At 41.6% G+C, this 24057-nt stretch overlaps 2 protein-coding genes across 3 annotated transcripts in view; both read left to right on the top strand.

Annotated features, from left to right (window-relative positions):
- Window positions 1-297: 297 nt before the first annotated feature.
- Window positions 298-9400, top strand: SH2D1B (SH2 domain containing 1B). Its single transcript, XM_049824315.1, has 4 exons — window positions 298-512; window positions 4043-4106; window positions 6624-6792; window positions 9267-9400. The coding sequence occupies exons 1-4, from the start codon at window positions 379-381 to the stop codon at window positions 9302-9304; spliced, it is 405 nt and encodes a 134-aa protein (XP_049680272.1). The 5' UTR covers window positions 298-378; the 3' UTR covers window positions 9305-9400.
- A 3056-nt stretch (window positions 9401-12456) lies between these two features.
- The window catches only part of CIP2A (cellular inhibitor of PP2A), a 31482-nt gene continuing 19881 nt past the window's right edge, over window positions 12457-24057 (top strand). Inside the window, exons 1-11 of one of the 2 annotated variants that reach the window (XM_049824274.1) lie at window positions 12457-13251; window positions 14881-15028; window positions 16364-16476; window positions 18030-18124; window positions 18747-18843; window positions 19594-19716; window positions 19873-20018; window positions 20691-20766; window positions 21858-22085; window positions 22588-22747; window positions 23600-23741. In XM_049824274.1, the coding sequence (XP_049680231.1) occupies window positions 13150-13251; window positions 14881-15028; window positions 16364-16476; window positions 18030-18124; window positions 18747-18843; window positions 19594-19716; window positions 19873-20018; window positions 20691-20766; window positions 21858-22085; window positions 22588-22747; window positions 23600-23741 (1430 nt within the window). In that variant the 5' untranslated portion in view covers window positions 12457-13149. The remainder of the gene's footprint in view (window positions 13252-14880; window positions 15029-16363; window positions 16477-18029; window positions 18125-18746; window positions 18844-19593; window positions 19717-19872; window positions 20019-20690; window positions 20767-21857; window positions 22086-22587; window positions 22748-23599; window positions 23742-24057) is intronic. The other variant, XM_049824276.1, reaches the window with a different exon arrangement.

Raw genomic sequence — 24057 nt, 5'->3', positions numbered from 1 at the left:
CAGAAGTTAACTTGAAATTATAACTAAACTTAGGTGTCAGCTTAGCTATTGCATAGGTTGGAAGGTGTGATACACAACTCAAAGGTCTGCTGATATAATGTGACAAAGACTCTTCCCTTCTGATGTGGACTGTGACCAGTGTAGACAAACAATTTTCCATTTCCTGCCTTCACTGCATTCATGAGCACAGGCTGGTCACCACCTTCACTACGGACAGGTCAGCAATAACAACACAGTTGAACTCGTGTATGGACTTAGCACCTCCAATTTCAGTTGTCTGCAGACAGCTGCATTTGGAATAAGTCTTCTTTTAACGCCAGGCTTCTGACTTTCTCTGGAATTGCTTCGAAAGGTGAGAGACCTTGCTTTCTTTTGTCCATGGAGTTCCCATTTTTTCATGGAAAGATAACAAGAAGAACCTGTGAAGAACTGCTGAGCAAGAATGGAAAGAACGGTAGCTATTTAATACGAGAGAGTGAAAGCGTGGAAGGAGCCTTGTGTCTCTGTGTTTTGTAAGTACTCTAATACTATTTTTTTAACAAGTTTTCAGATAGATCCAAAGACAAGCGTTCATCTTGTCTAACATTAATAGTTGTTCCCTAGTATTAACAGGCTCCAAGAGTGTGTGTCTATGTATTCAAGTAATGCTGGTTGCCTTAGGCTTCCTTTATAGTGAGCGGTGAGAGGGTGGCATTTGCAAAAGGCATTATATACAATAGAGAATAGATGAACTGTAATCTGCCAATGCTGGTCTCTCTCTGCAGACAATAAAGGGAGTCCAGAGAAAATAGTTTAGCCTGCCAAAAACATGGTAAGTACCTTACTCAAAGTTACTGCCTCTATAATGATGAGTAAATAGCATTTTAGCACTGCTGAGACACTGAAAAGTCTCATGGTAGGTTGCAAAACAAGTCCTTCTTCATAGACTTTCTATCTGATGAAAGCTTAGCCTTGTGCTTCAAAGGAATGTTCTCTGATGTAGGAACATAGGCTGAGACAGAAAGCTATAATGCCCTCTTTGAATTCATATGACAAGTCCATGAACAAGACGGGCATAGAAAATTGCTACTTCTAGTCCTTAACTTGAATTTCTACAATTAAAATTTTACTATTTTCTTTTCCTGTAGGGAATAGCACTTTTATTTCTTTTTCAAGAAGCCTGTTTTACACTTTTCATATATAATTGATCTGTTCCTAATGCATTCAAAGTTTATAAATTAGTAACTCTGAGTTTTTCTTTGTTTGACCCTATGAGGCTTTCCACTCTGCTTGAGGATGTGTTTGAGTGTGACATGAAAACATTTTAACTCCACATCTAATTAATTCAAAAATATCAGAAAATGTTTTTATCGATAATCAAAATGCATTTCTTTTGAAACAAATCAAAGGAGAAGGGAGAAAAAGGGAGAGGGAAATGGAGTACTATGGGGTTGGTAGGTAGAAGAAAGGAGGTCTGTGAAATGACAGAGTAAGGAGAAGACAAATGGCAAGCGCTGCACAAACTGCCTTCAGGGAGAGAGCTGCAGGAACCTGCTTTTGGTATGCTGTGGAGGTGCGGGCAGGGCAGGGAGCATGGGAGGGAAAGGGTGTCCATACCCTGTCAGAAGGGACAAATGGGGATCCTGGCACAGAGGAAGAATGACAATATTAGTCCCTTACATGGGAAGATGGCCATTGAGATCTCATGTGGTGGAAGTAGATGAGAAAATAAAGGTCTACTTAGGTGTGCGCAATGAGTTTGAACTACTTCTGTAACAGAGGGCGCTTCTACAGGGTACATTGTGGGCAGATGCAAGCTCATGTAAAGTTTAAGCTCAGTGCCACACTAACACAGTTGCTTTCCCTTTTTCTTTTTCTTTTTTAATTTTAAGGGCAAAGCAGATCTACCTTGTGATAGCTTGCAGACATGCTTTTGTCTGTCGACAGTGTTCTGGGCAGGCATATGAAAAAGCATGTGACTTCCAGCTAGCCTCTGTGGGTTTTTGGTGTTAAAAACTGTTAAAACCTTCAGTGTTTAGTGTGCTTGACTTTAACTCATGCATTAACAAGTGTAATAGTTAAACTGTAGGGGTGGCAGCAATGATATAAGAGACACTGGCTTGTAGAGGTGAAAGCAAGGGTTGTCTTCCAATAACAAATGGGACAGTAATAGTGTATTGGCTCAGAATTGCCTCAGAGAGTGGACTGTCTGTCAGGGGTTGACTAGGCAGAGGAAAGCTGTCCTAAAACTGGAAGCAATCAACACTGAAACTCTCAGCACTATTTCAAGACAAGTTTTGGATTAGAATTGCAGCTTAAAACATTGCTTAGCACCTAACATGGTTGATGCACAAACTGATGCACACCTCTCAAATTAGCTAATCCATGGGCAGATACTGTAGACTGGTACATGATCACATCTGGAATACGTGAAGGTACAGACAGCTCAAGGGGTCATTGTGTGGGGCAGCGTGGGGGAATAACAGTATGAATTTGTGGTGCTGCAATTACTTGAAGGCTCCCACAAGGAAGGCAGATTACATGAAAATCATTCTGCAAATTCACGCTCCTGTGTATGCCGTGGCAACCTCCTCGCCTGTTCTCTTCTTCAGGGAAATGCCAGCAGATCTCACGCAAAAGGTGACTGCAAGTTTTCTGCAAATCATTCTTTACCACTACTTAGCTTAATATGGTTTTCTTTCTCTCCCTCTCTCCCTTCACATCCTTCCCAACTTCCATCAATATGACGGAAGACATTGGCAAAGACAGTCTTTCAGAGCATCACTCCAAGCCAGTGTGCTTGTTTTCATACAGCACTGCAGTCTTGTGCCATAACCCAGGCGAATCTCTCCTCCTTGTTCTCAGCTGTAGATCAGCCTTTTGAAAGGTCACTTCTTCTCTTGTGGATGTGATAATTACTTGGAGGCCAGCCCATTTTCTCCTAGAGTATGACTTCAGGGAAAGAAGGGCACCTCGCTTTTGCCTTTGTAGCTATTTAGGTCTTCCTTATAGCTCCATTTTTGAAGGACAGGTGGATATTAGCACTGTATTTCCATTGTGAAAAGGTGGTCTAATCAGTGGTCCAACACGGTGTAAAGTCTGAGAGTTGACCAGGCCATGGCTCCCCTTCCCCTCACTGCTGACGGAGATACTGCAGTTCTTGATGGCATGTGTGCCAGCCCTTTTCTTGCGGTTTATTCTCATGTTGACATATGCATAAAGGGGTTTCTAGTGCCACAAAGCAATTCTCCTGGTGGTGAGCAAGGAGTTAGGCACCCCACGGAAGAGAGGACTCATCTCTTACATGGCACCTGCAGTGGAATTCTAGGGTCTATTTTGTGTTTTACTGCCTCAGAACAAGTCATACAAATTCTTAGTGACATCCAGCCCTTTCTGGATGTATTGAAGCATTTTCACTGCTTTGGCTTACCAGAACTATTTTATTGTAGCTGTAGTAGGAAATGCACCTAAGAAGCTGGAGGAAAGCTCGGGCAGTTAGTTGATGTGGAGATGGGCTAGCTGGACATGCTTTAACAAGATCTATGCTAAGCAAAGTGCAGTGACTACAGACTGAACACAGCACTCAGCTACATTTACTGTATGTGGCCTAACTCTGCAGGGCAGAAAAAAGTGTCATAAATTTGGTGCAAAATCAAACTGATCTGCACAGCGATGTACAGGGGGGCAGATCTGAATTGACAGGGCATGATAAAGTAATATTTTGATTTCTGAGGCTTAATAAAACAACATGCATGACTAATTTTGGCTAACAGACAGTTAAACATATGACTTAGAGAACTACCAGTATTTTGAAAGCTCTGATATATGAATCAAATGGAAAAGTAAGTGCGCATATCTATATATGATGCTATTTAACATCAGGCATTCCTTTAGATTTGTTTCTTTGTTTTTCATCTTTCATTGTATTGCAGTTTACTTTAAGATACAAGCAAACAAACAAAACCAGAAGCTGGCTGGCAAGATCAGCTGTAGCAGTCTAAGCAAGTTGCAGTGGTCTGACAGTTGATAAAAAGCATAATGTGTACAACAATGTTTTTCACAGCTTTGAAAACCTCATCTACACTTACCGTATCTTCAGGGAACACCAAGGATATTTCAGAATACAGGTGAGTAATTCTCATTTCATCTGTAAAGATTGCACTAAAGAACATTGTCCTGATTAAAAAAAATTAATATACATGAACACATTACCTTAGAAAATATTTCCAAGTTTGCTTTCTTCTCTACTCAATTCTTGACCTTTTAATGTTATGCTTATTATTACATATGTGTGGGGAGAGATTTGATGTCTCTCAATCGCGGCACATATGAGCTCAGTAGCTATTATCTTTGTAGAATTCCCTTATAACCTAAGTGGATCTGTTATTTGTTGACCAGCTGCTTTCCAATTTGACCATTTCTTTTTGATAGCATTAAAGAAAAATCTATCACTTTTGTTACTTGTTCTTGTTCCTAATTAGCTTTTTCTATTTGAAAGCTCTGCCATTGCACCCAGCATCTTGTAGGGATTTGGAATAGTGCAATGATCTTTTTGATTTAAAGAGACCTATCTATAATTCTGTGTGATTCTGAGGTACCTGAAGTGATGACCCCAGATAATGCTGCTCATTGCTTGAACAAGCGTAAGAACAGACTGCATGAATCAAATCCCTAGGCAAGATGAGAGGACACATAGAAAGCTGGCTCACTCTGCTTGTAGTAGGGCAACCAACAGGACTGCCAGCAATTAAGTAGTATTTAAGTGGAATGAGGAACTCACTCCATGAAGGACACACCACGCTCTCATATGCTGGTAATTTCTTGCTTATTAGTGGTTTGGACTGAGTATGAAAGGCACAATTTCCCATGAAGAAGAATGGTTTGTTGACAAAAAATAATCTATTTTGGACTATAGCCACTCTACTGGCATTTGCTGTCATGCCTATCAGCAGATAATAACTCAAACACTTTTAGGTTTTTCAAACCCAATTTTCCTTACAAGGTTTTGCCAAGAATGTGAAAGAAGAGTTCTGTACTTCAGATTTTTAAGTCAGATTGTTTTGGCTTACTAAATTAATAGACTGAAATAATATATTGATGGTGGAGGGGAGATTGTTTGGGTTTTTATAAGGGCCAGATTCAGCCATGAACTTTCTAGAGTGCGGTAGGTTGACCCCGACCAGCAGCTAAGCACCCACACAGCTGCTCACTCCCTCCCCGGCTTAACAGGACAGGGTAGGGGGAAAAGAACATAAAGAGCAAAAATGAGGAAACTCCTGGATCAAGATAAAAGACAGTTAAATAGGTGAAGCAAAGTTGTGCATGCAAGCAAAGCAAAGAAGGAGTCTAGTCACCACTTTCCATCGGGAGGCAGATGTTTAGCCACCTCCTGGAAAGCAGGGCCTCAGCACACGTAACGGTTATACATGAGAAGACAAATGCCATAACCATGAACACCCCTACTTTCCCCGAGCTTTTATTGCGGAGCACAGCGTCACACGGGATGGGATAGCCCTTCGGTCAATTCAGGTCCACCGTCCTGCTGTGTGCCCTCCCAGCCTCTTGTGCACCCCCAGCCTATGCGCTGGGGGAGCAGAGTGCGAAAAAGGAACAACCTCGAGGCTGTGCGAGCACCGTTCAGCAACAGCCAAAACGCGGGTGTGTTATCAACACTGGTTTAGTCACAAATTCGAAACGCAGCACTACACGGGCTACTATGAAGAATGTTAATTCCATCCCAGCCAGACCCAGTACACAGAGGCAGTGGCATGCAGTTCATACAGAGCTGAAAGGAAGATAAAGGATGTGGATAAACAAAGAAAATAAAGACATGTTTCTTTGGTAGATAGCAAATTAAGTGACACCAAAGATCCATTCATTTTTAATGACTAGTAGTAGGACCCTCACTGTGATTCGAGCTGATTAATGTGCTTACTGTCTGTCACTGTCCTGAAGTCACCAGCACTGCAAAGTTTCTGTACAGATCACGGCGGGGCTGTGCCGCGGAAGCAGTTCAGTCCAGCTGTATGAACCCACACGTTAAAAAGCAGTTTGTGAGAATGCTGTTCCCCTGCTTAGGAGTGCCCTCCTCTGTGTTTGGCCTCAGGGGTCTCCAAAGCAAGTCACAAAGCTGGACAAATAATAAATTCCTGCCTAAAAGTGTAAGCTGGTGCTGGGGACTTTCATATGGATCGTCAGACATGTCCGCTGCCTCTGCACATGTCCTTTGCTTGACAATGCTGATATTTTGTAAAACGGCTGCTTGTCACATAGTTGTTTAAATACAACATTTTAAATGAGAACTAAATAGGTTGCCCCTAAACTTGTGCTCTAAGACCAGAGGGAAGTCTGTAATGCTGTCACTCTTTGACACTCTGTTGTAGTGGTTTTCTGCAGTAAACATCTGAGCCAATATTCTGATGTTCTTTTTTCAGAAAAAGATGGTGAGGGAGGTTACAGTTAATGCCATAACCACACCACCAAACAAGTGCTCCTAGTGTCTTAAGGATAGTACAATATCCTGTCACCAATTCTGTTTACAAAACAGCTCTTTGGTAAACAAGACACACCCTATTGTTCCTTTCATTTAGGGGACTCTATGTGAAAGGCAGTTGCAAATAAATTTTATTTTCCTTTCCTTGCAGACTTCTGAAGGTGTTCCAGCCAAGATCTTCAGAACATTAAAGGACCTAATATACAATTATCACAAGCCAGACCAAGGACTAATAACCAAACTCCGCTACCCAGTAAAGAAACAAAAGGCCTCACAAAGAAGCCAGAGTTTCAAGTCAGGAAAGAACGAAATTTATGATGGTGAGAAACTTAGCTCTGTCTTTGTGGGGTTTTCTTAAGATGACTGTATTGACAGGTTTGTGGTGAAGTTGCTATGTGTCCTGTGAGACCAACTCACACAAACAGAAGTTCAACATCTTTCCTTCTCTTATGTTCACTGGAAAACAGTTATTCCCAGCTCACAGGTTACACACCCGCATCCACTACAAATTAACAAGTTAAAGTTGCAAGAGATACAGAAGGCAAAGCATGATGTTGCCCACAGCTCGCTCCTGCATGGGTGTTGATGCTTCTGGGCAAGGGAAGGCTGAGGACTAGTTTTACCCAATGTGGTTCTACGAAGCTGCCAGGCCCCTGCACTTCACTGGGAGTTGAGGCTGTCCTTTACCTTCATTGTCCAAGTTGAAAGCTATTTTTATATCAAAATCTAACTCAGTTGGTTTTGAGATGCTGGGGAAGCCAGCCAGCTTCTGGTTTGTTGTCATTTGTATTAAAACATGACTAATTTTTTAAGTTAGTAAGTTGAAAATAAGAAGCATATAGCCTTGCGCTCAGGATCACAGCTTTGGGACCAGAGAGTTCAGTCTCTGGTCGTTCTTCTGCTAATTTATGCTCACAAGTCCCAGGAATAAAATAAGGATAAGAGGTTTCTACCTGATAAATATTATGCAAAAGGATACAATAAAGATGGAGGTTTTCACAAAGTGGTAGACCATGTTTTATAGTCCCATGTCATCTTTACCTCCTTGTTTTGGGGAGGATGAACAGAGGTACTACTGGCGACTTGCCAGCATCCCTCACACATTTTTGAAAGCTATTCTTCATGTTACTGCTGTGCAATGCTCAGCTGCAGTACCTATCAGGTCACAGGCTGCAAAATAACCTTGAAACTCTTCTAGGTCCTCTGACTAAGCACAAGGAGAGCCACAGTGAGAGCACATGTGAGCAAGGGAAATCCTTTAATTAAGTACAGTTATCATAAAGGAAGAAAATCTTGGAGTATCCAATCTTATGTGTGATTTATATCTCATGACTAACGCTAGCTCAAATGCAGCCGCGTGGGCCACCTCTCTGTGCTGCAGTCATACCTCCTGTCAGTACGACAGATCCTGGTTTTTTGCACACAACAACAGTGCAACAGCTCTGGCGCTCCCTGTGTCAAGCAAACAGGATAGGAAACGGTGAGCTCTCCCCACCACTGCATGCACTAAGCTGCATTTTTAGGGGCCAGCGCAGCAACAACCTCGCTGCAAGAAATAGTAGCAAAGAGACATTTCCAGTGTCTCCAACATTACGTTATCACTAAGGCAGATATGCCACATTTGCTCTAAAAATGTTTTTGTGGTATCTTGTCATTGCTGCTCCAGGGAGATGGAAAATACTGCAGTAGCATAGATATATTTTTAGGAAGAATCAAGTCTAATACATATTTTATTGCCTGGTCCTGCAACATGAACTTTTCTAGAAGATGCACAATGTCCTGGTTTGGACTCACAGGGAGGAAAACAAACCCTTTCATTTCACTATCAAAATGTTTGTGGTTGTCCATAAAACTGGAGGCTTTTAGAAATAATCAAATTACTTTGGAATTGTTGCTGTTCAATTTTAATTTAAATTTCACTTATACAGCATTCAAAACTTCCACCTCAGGCTTGCTTTATTACATGCTCATAGGGGGAGCTTAGGTTAATGTCATGATGCATATATCTCCAAAATGAAGGCACCACGTAAAACACCACAGTGCTTCCTAAAGCAAGCACCATACTTTTCTGGCCCAGTCCCTTGTGTTGCACTGGCAGCTGGCTTTGCAGCACATATAGGACTGAGCGCTCCAGTGTGACCAGTGGAACACCTCAAGGGACTGGGGTCACAATACTGGCTGTTGGACATTTCTGGACATTGTTTTCTAGCCTAGGAAGAGCTTGTCTGAGGGTGACTGCTTGACGACACCAGTAGGTTTCCATAGTGGAGACCGAGTTCCAAGCATTCAATATCAGCCTTTCCCCAGCTTCTCAAAAAACATCGTAATTCTGACAAGGTGTAAGAGAGAAAGGGCTTTTTCAGGCTCTCCTCCCTTAGTTGGGAGGAGAGCTTCTCTGCTGGGTATTTAGAGAAGAAAGGGTGTGTTATGCTATAGTCATAGCTACCTCTGCTATTGATCTGATTTACTAAGTATGGATATTTCTGATGTTTGACTGTTCCTCGGGAAGAAGGGGTCTCACGTGGATACAACTGTTTCATAACAGAGCTTGCTGGCTCAGAAAAGACAATGCAGGCTCTGCCTCCACATGGGCTCTTGGAGGACCCAGTCCATAGGACATGGGGCCTAAACATTGGCCCTGTAATAGGAGAGAGACTATTAAGAAACTAAATTAGTTACTGGTACCTGCCCAGCAACAGAGCCACAGGCCATCCTGCTTACCATGGGCTTTCAGAGGAGCCATTTGCAATGACATCTTTTTTTTCTTTTTTTTTTTTTATTGATTTCTTTACAGAAATTGATGACAGTGATTACGTTGACGTCTTACCTTGAAGGATCTGCAACCTGACAATTTGGGAAGCTGCTGTTTCAGGTTGTGCCACAATGTGCCACAGCACAATGGATCAGCTGGGGAGACCTGCCAGCTGGGCATTCTCTGCTGTGGGTCTGTACCTCTGGAATTAGTCTTCTCCTTTTGCAGAACATCAGAGCAGCTGTATGTTCTCCTAGTAGATCCAGTACAAGCTACTATATATATTTGTTTAGCAATAAAAGAATTATTTTTTTTAACACACACATGCACAAATATACATACCTATGGCAGGGAAGGGTATCTGTATGCATGTATGCATATTTTGTTTTTTTAGTCAGCATACTGTCCAATATGTCTAGTATTAATATGAACAATTTGTTAGAAAGCAGCAATATAAATACAACAAATGAATGTGCATAAAACAGTAGTTTATGGCAGAACTGATATGTGTTGATAAAAACCATACACAACAAAAATTCTATTGGCATCATATGAGGCATAAAACCCTCTAAAATCTGTTAAACCTCTAAACTCTTATTTTGTGCATGATTCATGTTATCTCATTGTTGGATAACTAGGTAGTATTTCAGCTTTAGTAGCAGTATCCTGTAGTTTGGAATAATCTAAATTAAAACAAAAAGGCTGTGTTAAATCCATGCCATAAATAATTAATCAGCAATATGAAAATGGTTTGAAATACTTTTAATATTGATGAGTGGTTCTGGTAGATTACAAGAGGAGTGCAAATTCTACATCCATGTCTGTATGAACACATTTAAGTTTTTTCGTAGGTACTGTACATATAAGAATGCTTACTACATTTCATTTGCTACTGCCATTAGCTCTGTATTACAATATGTATGGCTTTGGGTATTTTTTTTAATATAAGAATTTGCTTTAGTCTTACCCCTAATTTTAAATATTTAATACATACTTTTGTTCTGAAGGTGGCTGCAACTAGCAGCCAAAGCCGGAACTGGAACGTATGTCCTGATTTTCCTAGTCACTAGTACCAACTCCCTCTCCATTTGTGATCTTGAGGACGACATTTACATTGGTTGTGTGTTTGTTTAAGATCTTTCACAAATCATGTACGCATTTTAATGGATAATACTAGTTAGATTTCTTTCCATTATGTTTCCTTCACACCACTATTTATTAAAGGACTTTCAGACCTTTCAGTGCTTTGGACTTATGAATTTTAATAGTGCTAACAGGTTTTGGTGCCAGGCTCAACTGGTACTTTTAGGATGAAGGAGACAAAAAATAAGAATATTAATTAACTCTGGCATTGCCAAAAATATGTGTCCAAAAATCACAAATCGGAAAGAAAGTAGTTGTCCATGAAAGATGGTACTATTGGAGAGGAAAAAAAACAACCCTTGCTCTGTAGAACTGCATGCACTGGTGTGTCTCTTTATTTGCAGAACTCAGCAGCCTGATAGTTGGTTATCATGTATATCAGACTGAGCAGCTGCTGTGCTGAGACATCCCAATGCCAGCAGCCTGCTCTGTAACAGAGCACAACACTTCAGTTTTTCTGAAATGAGAGTCTCAGCAGTCCCCACACACACTCAGGCAGTAGCGCTGATGTTCAACCTCAGGAAAAAGCCAAGTGACAGAGGAATCCCAGGCCGTGCCTCATGACCCTGACTGGGTGACTCCTGATGGCTGAACAGACTATTTCTCACAGCTGATGGGGACAAGGGGCTGGGCTGTGGTGCTTTTTAGCTGGCAGTTGCTCCGGTTAAAGCACTGCAGTGCAGGCAGCCGTGCTTTAGAATCAGATTTACGGCACCGCGGCGGCTGCCACTCTGGATGCTGCATCTAGACCCGAGAGCGCATCCAAGCCCACGTTCCAGTCACTTCTCAGGCGCCACCTCCGAGGCAGTCAGCTGAAGCACAAAGCGCGTTGGAAGCACCAAGCGTTTAAAGGAGGAAGCAAGGACCTAGAGTGAAATGAAATCTACATTTCAATTTCAATTGAATTGAATTCAATATTCAGCTGTGCTTTACAGAAATGTATTCATTAACAGTATAAGAAAATGAGGCTAATATACATGTTCCTACACATCTTCGCAGGCCTAATGCATTAGGAAACAACCGCTGCATGGGTTCCAAAAAAGTATGTTCAAAAGCTTCACACACCAGCATCTACCTTTCAACATCCCAAAGCAGAGTATGTGTGCGCGTGTGGGCTGAGCAGTGAGGGGTCACATCCTGTTATCTGAAGGCTCGGAAGGGATAAGAACCAAATCTAAAACCACATTCGGGGTGCCACAAGCCCTGCCGCAGGCCCGCGAAGAAAGAATTACTCTTGCCACGCTACCCTTTCCATCCCAGCCTCTCTCCTGGGTGGGCGCGGGCCAGTCGTGAAATTTTGGTGACGCTGCGAGGCCCTGAACAGGACCCCAGCAGCAGCAGCAAGGGTCTTCTGCTCTGGGAGCAGAGGGAAATTTGCCGGAGGGGAAGCAGCAGGCAGGCAAGCGGCGAGGAAGGCGAGGGGCCGCGGGGGTCCTGCCCGGCTGTAGCTTGGAGGCGAGGGGGCAGGAGGGGCGGGGGAGGGGGAGGGGGCTGCGCGTCGGTGGGGCGGGCGCGCAGGGCGCGGGTGGGAGCGGTGGGGCGCGGGGCGGTGTGAGGCCTGTAGGGGTCGCTGTGCGCCGCCCGCCGGTGGGGATCTCCGTTGGACGAGCTGCCGGGTCGCGGGACGCTGGTCTAAGGGCCGCCAGTTCGATCCCCACCGCCACCCTCAGCCCGCCAAAGGTGCCCCGCACGCCTCGGTTTGTTGTCTCCCGGCATCGCCGCCGCCCCACCGGGGCTAGCACTGCACGGGCAGCTTTGGCTTTCCTCCTTTACGTGTCACCAGCCTGAGCCGGGAGGCTTTTTTGCCCTCTTTCTCCTTCCTCCCCTTCTCATGGGAGAGAGCATGGAGCCACGGGCAGGATGGGCGCCTGGCTGCTGGCCGGCCTCAGCCCCACACCAAAGGCATGGGAAAGGCTGACGTGGACAAGGAAGGCAGCAGCAAGGAAAAGCAGGGTTGTGGGCGCAGGTGGGAACCTGCGGCAGCTCCCATCCTGAGGCTGCCTTCCAGAGGTGCGGGAGCTGGGAGGCTCAGTACGCCCCAACCCCATACACCTCCTCTTAGGAAAAGTCCCGTTCCCCAACTATTGTACCAATCAGTCATTAACCTATGAAATGTAGGGACTGTTTTGAGAGAGTTTACGTCGTCATGCTACTGTTTTGGCTGGGATAGAGTTAATTTTTTTCATAGTAGCTAGCATGGGGCTATGTTTTGGATCTGTGTTGAAAACAGTGTTGATAGCACAGGGATGTTTTAGTTCTCACTGAGCAGTGCTTACACAGCGCCAAGGCCTTTTCTGCTTCTCACCCCACCCCACCAGTGAGCAGGCTGGGGGGGCACAAGAGGTTGGGAGGGGACACAGCTGGGACAGCTGACCCCAGGGATATAGATATCCAGACCGTATGACATCATGCTCAGCATATAAAGCTGGGGGAAGAAAGTCTCATTCCCTAACTTTCTGCATCACCTTGGCCGCAGGCCAGCCCTGGAGCCGGAGGCGCCCACCCAAGCAGCTGCACGCCCTCGATTTCCCTCACTTCTCCCTCAGGGAGCAAAACAGGAGCAGTCCCTGACCCCCCAGCCCCGACCCGCCAAGGCTCCGCCGGAGCTCCTCCCCACTCCCTCCCGCCTTCAAGCAAGATGGCGGCGGCTGCGTCTCCCGTCGTGCCCCGCGAGGTCGGCGGCCGCTCCCCTTCAGTGGATGCTGCCATCAAAATGGCGGCGGCGGCGGGAAATACGAGTGGGGTTTGTGGCTCGCGCGTCTGAGAGGGTGGCTGAGGCGCCATGGACGCCTTGGGCTGCATGAAGTCCCTGCTCCTGGCAGCCACGCAGTACCGGGCTGCCAAGACACCGTCCAATGCGGCGCTCCTGCAGCGCAGCCTGGAGGTGAGAGCAGCGCCGGTCCTGGCCCCCCCCCCCCCCCCGGGCCGCGGTGGGTGCGGGCGGCGCGGCCGGGAACTTGGGGATGGCTGCGGTGTCCCCTCGGGCTTCGGGGCACGGGTGGCTCTTCTCGGTCCCCGGCCTCGGCTGGCTCCTCTCCCCCATCATCGCTCTGGGCGGCCGCAGCGCCGGCTCTGGAGCCGCCGGGGCCTCTGCCGGCTCCCCCCGCCGTTTTCTGCAGGCGCCCCATGGCGCCGGCCGAGCCGGGCCCGCGGCCTGCCCGTGGCTCAGTGGCCGGAGACGGTGAAACTCGCCCGGTGACCGATTGCCGGGGGAGGTGGTGGTCCGGGGGGGCCGCCGGACAGAAGAAACGTTTCAGTTTTTAGCAATATCCCCGGACTATGGCTATGTCCTTTATTATAATGCCTTATGGCGGTTGTGTGTATTTACATATGTGTAGAGTATGTTCCTATGCACGTAGGTTAAACATATAGTGTGCCTTATGAGGGACTTCTGTTTTTTTCATATCCTCTAAATTCTGATCCCGAAAGATCATTTATTATCACAACTTAAAAATAGAGTTTGAATGATGAACTGGTCTTGTATCTGGAATTTGCTAATTTCATACAATATGTAATCAAAGGTGTTTGCTGCTAAGGGGTAGGCCTGTCCATTTCCCTGATCTCCACGTAGAGCCTTGTGTACAACGCTTGTGGTGGGCACGCTTGGTATGGTGAGCGATTGACACAATGACTGAATTGCGTAATCTGCAAGGTACCTTTTCAAATACAGATATTTTTTTTAATTGCTAAAATATTGATATAAGAGTTAGTATTCAGCTTAGCTTTCTTTTCTGTATCCATTGTAAAGAGGTATACAGGGAATATGCAAAAGCAACGTTATGTTGCTCTATTGTGCAAGTATAGCTTGTGTCTACCCGTATTGATGTGCAAGTGTATAATTTTCAGCACCTTATATAGGCTTCCTTAAACTTCCATTTTTTCACCTCAAGCACACAGTGCTCCCAAACCAGCACTACCTGTACTAGACTGCACTTCTTAAGCTTCCTGCAGAGTGGCACCTTTGGGTTCCTGTCCATGTCTTTTAGAAAGCTGGCTGTTGGGCTGAGCTGAAGGCTGATTGCTAAATGTCTGTGTGGAGCAATCTGATTGGTTGTTCTTTCAAAATAAATAAACCCTATCTTTTGTCTATGTTAAAACATAGGTAGGAAGAGTAACCTGTTGTTAATTCTGTTCTATGTGTGAAGAAACACTAAGTGTTGCTCTGCTACAGCTATGAGATTAAAAAGAACGCTGTTACTACGAATGCTGTCAGCAAGCAAACAAAAGAAGCCTCAATATGTTATAAATTAACACAACGTAAACTTGGTACTTTCCAAGAGTGAAGGGAGCACATCCACAGGAATGATAACCAGATTTTTTTCAAAAATTCTTTTTTTTTTTTTTTTTTTTTTTACAGCAAATGTGAATACAAATATCCTGTTAAGCGGCACTTACATTTTCGGTTTGTCAAATAGGCCAAAATCTATTTAATGCAACTCCGTGCTTTGACTTCTGTGTTAAATACTTTGTTGCAGTTGAGTAATTAAGGTTGGTTTTGTCCCTTTATCTCCAGGTTTTCTCTGGACTGAAGCTTACACAATTATTTGCTTCAAACCAGATTCTACCAAGTGAATGTCTCAGTTGCCTAATAGAACTCCTTGAGGATGCTGATATAAACCCATCTCTAACCTTGTCTGTGGTTACTTTGCTATCACAGCTAGGTAAGGTTTGCATCTGAAGTTTTTATCTTTGGTCTGGGAAAGGGAAGACAAGACAGGTGCTGATTCTGTGGCATTGGTGATGAACTTCTTGGAAAAAGCATAAGGTGTGAAAGATGAAGTGTTTTTCATTGTAGTGGAATGATTGGCTGAGCCACCTGACTGTATGTACAAGGCTAGATAAGATGTTAAATCACCATGAGAAGCAGATTTGAAGTCATCACTGTGAAAAGACAATGATCATGCTTGTCAGAATTTGTTTCCTCACTGGGTAGGGTGAGGAATTATTTTCTTGACCTTGATTTTTGGAGCTTGAAAAGACTACCTTTTTTAATGAAGTGAAGAAACCTGCCTAGGGGATGCAAAGATAGGGAGAAGCCATGTTGCATCAACAACTGTCACCACCTCAGCTTACCTTTCCCATGGCAGCATTCGCTGGGTGGCTGTTTGGGCTCTCCAATGGCCTGGGCCTGTGTGCATCAACTTTCCCATTTATAGAATAGGTTCTACTGCCTCTTACTTCTTTCTTGAGACGTGTTTGGTTTGGGGGTTGGATTTTTTGGGTGTTTGTGGTTTTTTCCATTTCACAGAAGTGGGATTTCATTGTCTAGGATGCTTAGTGCTCACCATAACCTACATATATAGGGAAGAATTATTACTTCGCTGCTTAGTTTCTCATCATGTATGAATAGTTTTTCAAGATTTGAGTCTTTTATGATGACCTTTTGTTTCTCCTCTCCAATGCTTGGAGTTTTTAGCCTCTTTGAGCTTCCTTTTAGGTTTTCGAAACAGTTACTGTAAAATTATGTTTATTGCTGGGGTTCTTGACTATCTTTTCCAGCCTGTTGGGTCTGGAAAATTTTACAAATTAGTCCTTCTCTAACTGATCTTTTACTTTACCTGTCATCGTTCTTTGCTACATCTTTTCCAAGACTGCCTAAGCGGAACTGGCTTTTTTAACATAACTATTGCTAGATAACCCTATCAAGTTACCAGTTTTAGTCTACTTGCCCACCTTAGCACAAAGCAAGAAACTGTGATAATTGATTTTTAACTTTAAAGCCTTTTAAGTGCAAGTTTCAAGATCTCAAACAGAAGGTAGGCCATTCCTTCAGTGTCTAAGCATCTTAAGGAAAAATATTAATGTTTCAATTACCTGTAAGTTCAGAAGTAAGATAGAGATGCAAGTGCATAGGAGCTGTGATTTATTTGTAGCTATTTGTGAAATATACGTGAAAAACTGGTCAAAAACTTTGGCTTCTGCTTAGATTGGTAGCTAATACAACAGTTGCTTTTGCTATTAGATAGGCTGTTTTGTTAATAATTCTTAAATTCTAGCTTTAGACAATGAGACTAGAGAAGCTCTTCAGAATACCTACAATCTGACCAGCGTGCTGGCAGGAGTGGTTCATCGAAGTTCTACGAATCTTAGCGACCCAGTCTTATTACAGGTAACAGGAACTAGTGCTTAATAATGTTTGGCTACTCTTACATAGTATACATTATACTGTAAGCATATAATAACTCTTTAAAAGCTCTATCTAAAATAACGTGTTGATGGAAAGTTGGTCTTAGCTGTATATTTTATTTGCTGTATGAGGCTAGTATGACAGGATTTTAACACTGCATGGAGTTCTCTGTATCCTCTCTTTAATCTTGCTTGTCCCTCTCACGTGCTCGAATTAAAAAAAACAAAAAAAACCCAAAACGAAAAACCCAAAACCTGTTTCTGAAATTATTTCAAGAAATCACTGCTTGAGAGCTTGGAAGGTTATTTTACAGTTGAGGTGTTTAATTGTTTCTCCTAATGTTCATAACAAAACCCTGGAGATTTTTGTCTCATCAATACTTTGACAGGTAATTGCGAAGGAGTGAAAGGAAAGCTGTGGCTGCCAGTTCTCATGGAAGGTTTGCAGGGCATGTATGCCTCCTTCCCTCTGGTCAGTGCTATCTGCCAGTGAATGCAAGGGGGCTGTGCTAAGAGAAGCTTACTTTTAGGAGCCAAGTGCAGACATTACTGTTTTTATGGGGTTTTTCAATTATTTTTTTTAAGTGAACATGTGACATCTCCCAGTCTGACTTCACCAATTTTAACCTGTCCTTTCTGTGCATTTAACAGTAAAGTTTTCTTTACATTTTAAAAATATGCACTGGTTTTCTTATATGTGGTTCTAAGCTTCCAGCAAATACTTGCTGGCTACCTGTGGTCACATCTCCTTCTGGAGAGAGAAAGCAGAAAATGAATTTGCTAGTAGTTCTGTTGCCCTTGAACTGTGGAAAAGCAGTCAAGCATCCAGTAAAGAAGACTTTTCTTATGGTTTGCATATTTCTCAAAGCGCTAGGAGTACCAGAAGACTTGGAGATCCAAGTGACTTGCCAGTCAGTGGGAGAGATTTTTGTGGTCACCAAATAGATCCAATTATATATGCCTTTAAGCTCTTACATCAGATATTTACATGGTGAGATTTTGTTTCAGCTGCTATCATATGCTGTGATTTTTGTCATGTTTGAGTATATTAACTTCACGTTAACTCGGTTATGTGCTGAAAGAATGCTGTATGAGGGACTTTACTACCACTAGATCTGTTGGCAGTCTTTACAGCAAACCTGTTTTCCTATAAACATACTTTCTGCAAGAGGTTGCAAAGTGCTTTTTTGGATTTTGAGACTTCTAGATCTTTCAATAGGACAAAGTCCCTATCTCACTGACAGAATGGAGAACTTGCTGATGAGGCAAAGGGGAGAACTGGATGGGCTAAAAAGGTAACTCCTCTGTCAAAACCTTATTAATCTGTTTGGGCTTTTAAGAAGTACATCAGTGTGGTAGGACATTACTCAATGTGCTTACAGCAGCTCGTGTAATTGTTGTGTTAACATTAGAGTCTGAAAATTAAGTTGTGGTGTCTTGTTATTTGTCCTTTCGGTTTCAGCTTTTGTAACTTGTAACGTTCTTCAGTCAGATGCTATAGGAAAGAGATAAGTGAATAGCTTTTTATTTCCTCAGAGTATTCAGTTGCTGCAGAGGCTAACCTACAATGTTCCAGTCTTTTGCGCTGGTGCCAACATCGATGAATTAGTTTCGTTTCTACTGCATCATGTGTAAGTGTGTACTTGGTTGTCTTTTCTTGTGGGAAATATCTAGTGAAGTTTTTAAACTTTCTGAAGGCCATTAGCATATTGCGCTAACCTAGTCTCCAGAGCGAGCTGTGCCATTTTTGCTCTGAAGTCAACAGGCGTTTTTCTTTGAAAACCGTGTTGTTACAGATTGTCAAATGTAGTGATTGTAGGACTTTGGGCGATTTAATAGTAATTGGCCTCTTAGCCCACCCCACTGGGAGCAGGGAGCTAACAAAGAGAAAAGCCAGGAGAAAATTCATGCTTGTCATTAGGAGCAGACTTGTTAGATTAATACAGATTTTGTGCAAGTGTCCTTGTAAGAGGTTTAATGACTATTAAAAGCACCTGCAATAAATGACCTTTGATGGCACTTGTCTCTGATACTGGGAGTTCTTTTCAGATGTACTCCATTAAAAACTGCCCATGCTGTGGGGATTGCAACCTGAATTTTGCTGTGCTTGGTGGAATGGTGTCTAATTAAAAAACAAGACCCCCGAAACAAAATAAGAAGTCACCCACCCCCTGCCCTACAATTTCTTGTAATTAAATTATGGATGCTTTAATAAAAACATCTTTATTTAAACTTTTGAACTTTTCTTTTAAGTCAATCCACTGAAGATGAGCTAACGATACCATGTTTAGGACTCCTGGCAAATCTCTGTCGTCACAACTTACCTATTCAAACTCAGATAAAATCTTTGGTAAGAACAGGAAGCTGGTTATTCTCTTTCCTTCTCTACATTTCTGTGTTGTTGCACTAGCTTGTGTTATACATTCAGTTTCTGCAACTGTTCTCTGCAAATGAAAGGTGAATTTAAAATTTGAGTGTTCTTCCTTACAAAAAACTAAATGTTGCTAACATATAAAGCCTTTAGTTGGATTTTTTGTAAGCTGATCTTGATGTCAGGTCGGGGCCCTTAAATCCTCAAATATGCATCCATATCTGAGCTACTCAGTTCCTGTCTCTTCATAAATCAGTGCAAACATAACTTATTTTTTAATGCAGAAATACAAATTCATCTACATGGCAGTGAATGGTGTACTGTTTACCTTGGAAGAGAGGTGGGGAGGAAAGGAGGAACTATTGTAAAATCCAATCTCTGAGCAGAGAACAGATGGGGGTCAGTTTTCAGTGGTTATTTTCTATTGGAGGCTTCAGCAAAATTACTTTCTCATCTTTCTTTAAAATTATGACGGAATTTCTTCCTCTTTTTTTTTCTTCATTTTTCCTTATACACGTTCAACAGAGAACTTAGTCATTGACATCAACACAGTATTGTGCAGTAAAACACTAAAATAGTTTTCCTAGAGAACTGTTATCATTCTAATATATTTTTTGTTTTATTTATTATTTGTATGGCTTACTTATAAATATGTATCACCTGTAAGTCTGGTGTTTTTATAGAACAGAATAAAATTTATAATGCCTATGTTTCTCCTTTTTGCTTTAGAATAATGTGAAGAGTTTCTATCGTACCTTAATAAGTTTCCTGGCCCATAGTAGTTTGACTATGGTTGTGTTTGCCCTTTCAGTATTATCAAGCCTTACTTTAAATGAAGAAGTAGGAGAAAAAGTAAGTGATACTTTTGAAGTCTGTTCTATTCTTAAATTGTGGATAAAACTAATAGTCACACTGGCCAAATGAAATTCTAATTCCAGCTAGTTTTAATAAGCAAGAGACCCAGCAAAGTAAGTATGTGCCCATACATAACTTTCTTCTTCCTTTCAGCTCTTTCATGCTCGAAATATTCATCAGACATTTCAGTTAATATTCAATATTGTTGTAAATGGAGATGGTACTCTAACAAGAAAATACTCTGTTGATCTACTCATGGATCTTCTGAAGAACCCCAAAGTTGCAGATTATCTTACCAGGTATGACTTCTCTTAAAAGTATAGGATATTTTTCTGAAGCTCTTATTCAGTTTCTTTGCTGTATGCTATTTGCATTCTGAACCAAGCATTGGAAGAAAATTCCCTAGATGCTTTTTGAATGTTACTACTTGATTATAACTGCTGCACCTGAAACTAAAGGATTTTTGTGTTACTAATTTCACACAGAAGCGTGAATCAAAATCTGTTTCTTCATTGTCATTTAGGAATATTTAATAGTGTGTTCAGTAAGTCTTTGTCTGGACAGTATCAGTAGTCAGACAACGTGATGAGTAGCCTGTATTATCTGGAAGTGGAATAGTATGGTTGAAGTTGTAATAATTTTACTGGAGGGCATTACAGAGTAGTTCTGTGGAGAGCTTGACTAGTGGTTCTGCAAATTCAGTTAGCAGAATTTATTTGCTGAATTTCAGTCTAAATCTAGCAGTAAAAATAGCTGGAGAATCTTGGCTTATTTTAAGCAATTTGCTTTCATTCTTAGAATATTTTTAAAGCTTAGTCTATTTTAAATAGAAATTACATTATCAAAACTATCCCTGTACTCAAAGTGTTTGGGGGTAAGAGGGAGAATAGAGCACTTGCATTCATCAGTGGGTATAAATGTCTGAGTGTGAAATTCCAATATTGTTTTTTTCTTCTCTATGTATGCTGTAGATATGAGCACTTTACCTCATGCCTTGGTCAAGTATTAGATCTTCTTCATGGAAGGGATCCTGATTCATCATTTAAGGTATTTATACTTTTTCAGCTTAAGAATAAGAGGGTAAAACTCCTAATCTAGTTCCACTTCTGTAGTCATATGTAGGTTCCTTGTGTACAAGGGCTCATAATGAAATACATTGTCTTCAGGACTCTTAAGTGACCTATGGTAATTCACCAAGTTTATGTTTTCTAGTTGTTCAAAAGGCTGTCAGGTTGAATTTGTAATGGTTGGGTTTTTCGCCAGAATACGTGCGTCTGCTTTCAGGCAACAGACATAAAGGCAAAAAGCCAGCATAAACGCCTCTTGTGCTTTGGCTAATAAGAAATTTGGGGGATGTACCAGAAATGCAGTGTGTACCCCACTTCACTGGCTAAAACTTGAATTAATACTACTCAGACATTGAACTGATGATCAGGCAACCATGATGCGAATTTCAAAGACTTAGGACTAAGTTCTGCCATGTTGGTTGAGCAAATTGATGCCACATTTGGTTAAAGAGTTAACCGTTACATTCAACTTTATCTCACTACAACCTTATGTAAATGAAGCATTGGCTATCTGTTGCTAAAGGCTAAAATATGAAATGTTGTGAAAATATTTGGGCTAAATACATCTGTGAAACAAATCTTAAGCTTTTTTTAATGAATGTGTTTCACATCATAGTAAATAATAAATGCTAGTGTTTCTGTGTATGTGATTTCTTGTTGTTTGTTGGTTTTATTTAGAAAGACATATTGACAAGGAGCTTTCCAGGGTGCTTTCCTCTGTGTGTGCATCCATTTGTGTCGCAGCATATTTTTCCTTCCATAGCTTTCTTCATTCTGACTTTATATGCATTTCTACTGCTTATTAGATCACTAGCCAACAGTCATGCTTTTTTTAAAAAAAAGGAGAAAGCAATACACTGAATACTGTCAGAAGCCTTCACCGGTCTAACGAACTGTGTTTCTGCTGCTGACTTGGCTTTAAGGAAAGAAAACTATTCTTTCGAAAACTTTAAGGTGCTAAAAGGAGTTGCATAGAACTTACATATCTCTTCAGACTTGTGCTATGGGCGTTGCAATTTCTGTACAAGTACTTGATTTAAAAGCATTTGAACTCTCATTCACTTCACGCAGATCTTGGAGTTGCTGCTTGCCTTCTGTTCTGTGATAGAACTGCGTCATACCCTGCGGCAGGCAATATTGGAACCATCTGGCCTGCCAGTGTCTGGAAATACCAGATTTGTGACTTGCTCAAAGACTTTTGAACCATCTGTTGCACTGGTGCACTTGTCAAACCAGCCATTGGAAGGCTCTGAAGACTGTTCAGTTCTAGCATTGCAACTATTCAAAGAGATTTTTGAGGTACCAAGACTGATAATTGAGTTTAAGAGCTTCTTAGCAGCTATATTTTTAATTTATTTTTTAAACAATTATTAGCATTTTACTTGAAAAATAGCATGCAAAAATATACCTGAAATAAAATATTGTTACTGTTCTAGAATTCCATGCTTTCTAACAAAACTTTTCTTTAAAAAACATGCTATATTTTAGAAATATCTCTGTGTTGAAAGTTAAGTGGAAGATGTGGTAGCTCATAAAGTCATGAGGTAGATACAAAGCTATCAAAGAATGGCTTTCTAGGACTTGTAGAAGTGAGGAAGTTTCTGCTGTTTCTGTGCTCTTTGTTAAACTTTGTTCTCTGTAATGATACTGATCAGCAGTCTTAAGACTCAGGTTTAAACCCGAAATAGCAAGAGGGTTGGAAATCTAGAAGACAGACTGGTGGAGGAAGGGGTAGAGTAGGCATAGCTTCCTTGTTCCGTAGTTTTATACATTGACATAAAATACAATGTTCCTATTACAGGATGTTATTAATAGTGGGAACAGTGCCTCAGCCGAACACTTTGTGGATCTTTTGCTGCCTGTTCTTCTTGATCATCTTCAGATGCCAGAACAGATTGTGGATGAGCTATTAGTGAAGAAAAAGTGTCAAAGAATAATCAAGGCTATTGATGTCCTGACAAATATCCTTTTTATGTGCCTATTGGCAGTTAATTTATTATTGCTCCACCGTGATGTGCTCTAAGATGTTAGAAGAAATGTCCATCTTGGATCACTTTAATAGCTTTTAGACAATAACTGCCCTAATTTTATTTAGGACTGTCCATCTTGAAAGACCTTAAGTAGCTTTCTAATTGCTGTGAAATTATTTTGTAATACAGTGGTGCAGGATAAAATGTGGTGGCTATTGAACAGTATAGAAGCACTTTGCAGATCAAAAATGAAGATGAGTGGTTTCTGTTGAAATTGTAAGGGGAGTTTGGCCATTTTCTTGATCAGTATAGTATTTTTCCCTAGCTAAGTCAAGTGCAGGTCCCAGTTAAATATGATAGAAATTTAGATCAGTGGAATGATACAGTTTTACACTCCTCTTGGATTCCTTAGTGTCCACAGTGTCATGTAGCAAGGAGGACATGACTGCAGGATGTAGTCCTTCTTATCTAAGCTGAATTCTGTGAAGTCTCACTTTGCTCCTCGATAACTTGTCCTTGTATTAGGGACTGATTGTTCACTGCCTTTTGTTCATAATTCTTCTTTATGCCACTTATTTTATAGTGGTTTCCCTTAGTTTCCAAGTTATTTAATTGGTCAAGTATTTTAATGTTTTAATGTTTTAATTGAAAAGTGAAGCTTTCTTGGTTTGTGAGTTAACCATGACTTAAGTAGTTTATGTAGTTGGGTTTTAAAAGCATTTTTGGAGGCACTTGTGCTTTGATACACTAACTTTTGTGTCCTTTATTATTGGAAAAAGTTGCCTTTTGGTGCCAGTAGCACCAAAGTGTAGGTATACTGAGTTTATTCTTAACTCAGTCTACTGCTCTGTAGAGATGAAATACTGAAAATGCATGCCTCAAAGGTACTGACTGCCAGCCAATGTACTTCTCTAATAGAACACCAATTTACCTATAGTGGGATTGATACTGGTTTTGGGACAAAAGCTGTGGACTCTAAAATGTGGTGAGCATATAAATTTTATCTAAAATCTAATTTAGCAAGACTTGTATGAGAGTTGTGATGTTTTTCCAATGGAAAGTATATTGTAGTTGAAAGTACCATTTAAATGCATGTAAATCAATACTGGTTTTAAATCAAACTTAGCATTTTTGTGGCAATAGAAAGTAATGTTGCTGGTCAGTTCAATAAGTAAAACCTAGCTTAAACATTCAGATATTGTTTTCAGCATAACCTGGAGATCCACTTATGTAGAACAGTGACCTTAAACCTCATGCAGTAGTTCAAACTTACCCAAGTTGAAGCTTACCAGAACTGCTTA

The sequence above is a fragment of the Accipiter gentilis genome, chromosome 21 (assembly GCF_929443795.1).
Source record: "Accipiter gentilis chromosome 21, bAccGen1.1, whole genome shotgun sequence".
Taxonomy (NCBI): Eukaryota; Metazoa; Chordata; class Aves; order Accipitriformes; family Accipitridae; genus Astur; species Astur gentilis.
This window is presented reverse-complemented; position numbering and strand designations above follow the sequence as displayed.

Bases quoted from the DNA above. Each gene is read 5' to 3' on its own strand.
- SH2D1B (XM_049824315.1), top strand. From the start codon at position 379: ATGGAGTTCCCATTTTTTCATGGAAAGATAACAAGAAGAACCTGTGAA. The intron at 513-4,042 runs GTAAGTACTCTA...TGTTTTTCACAG, and splicing joins GCCTTGTGTCTCTGTGTTTT to CTTTGAAAACCTCATCTACA. The intron at 4,107-6,623 runs GTGAGTAATTCT...CTTTCCTTGCAG, and splicing joins AAGGATATTTCAGAATACAG to ACTTCTGAAGGTGTTCCAGC.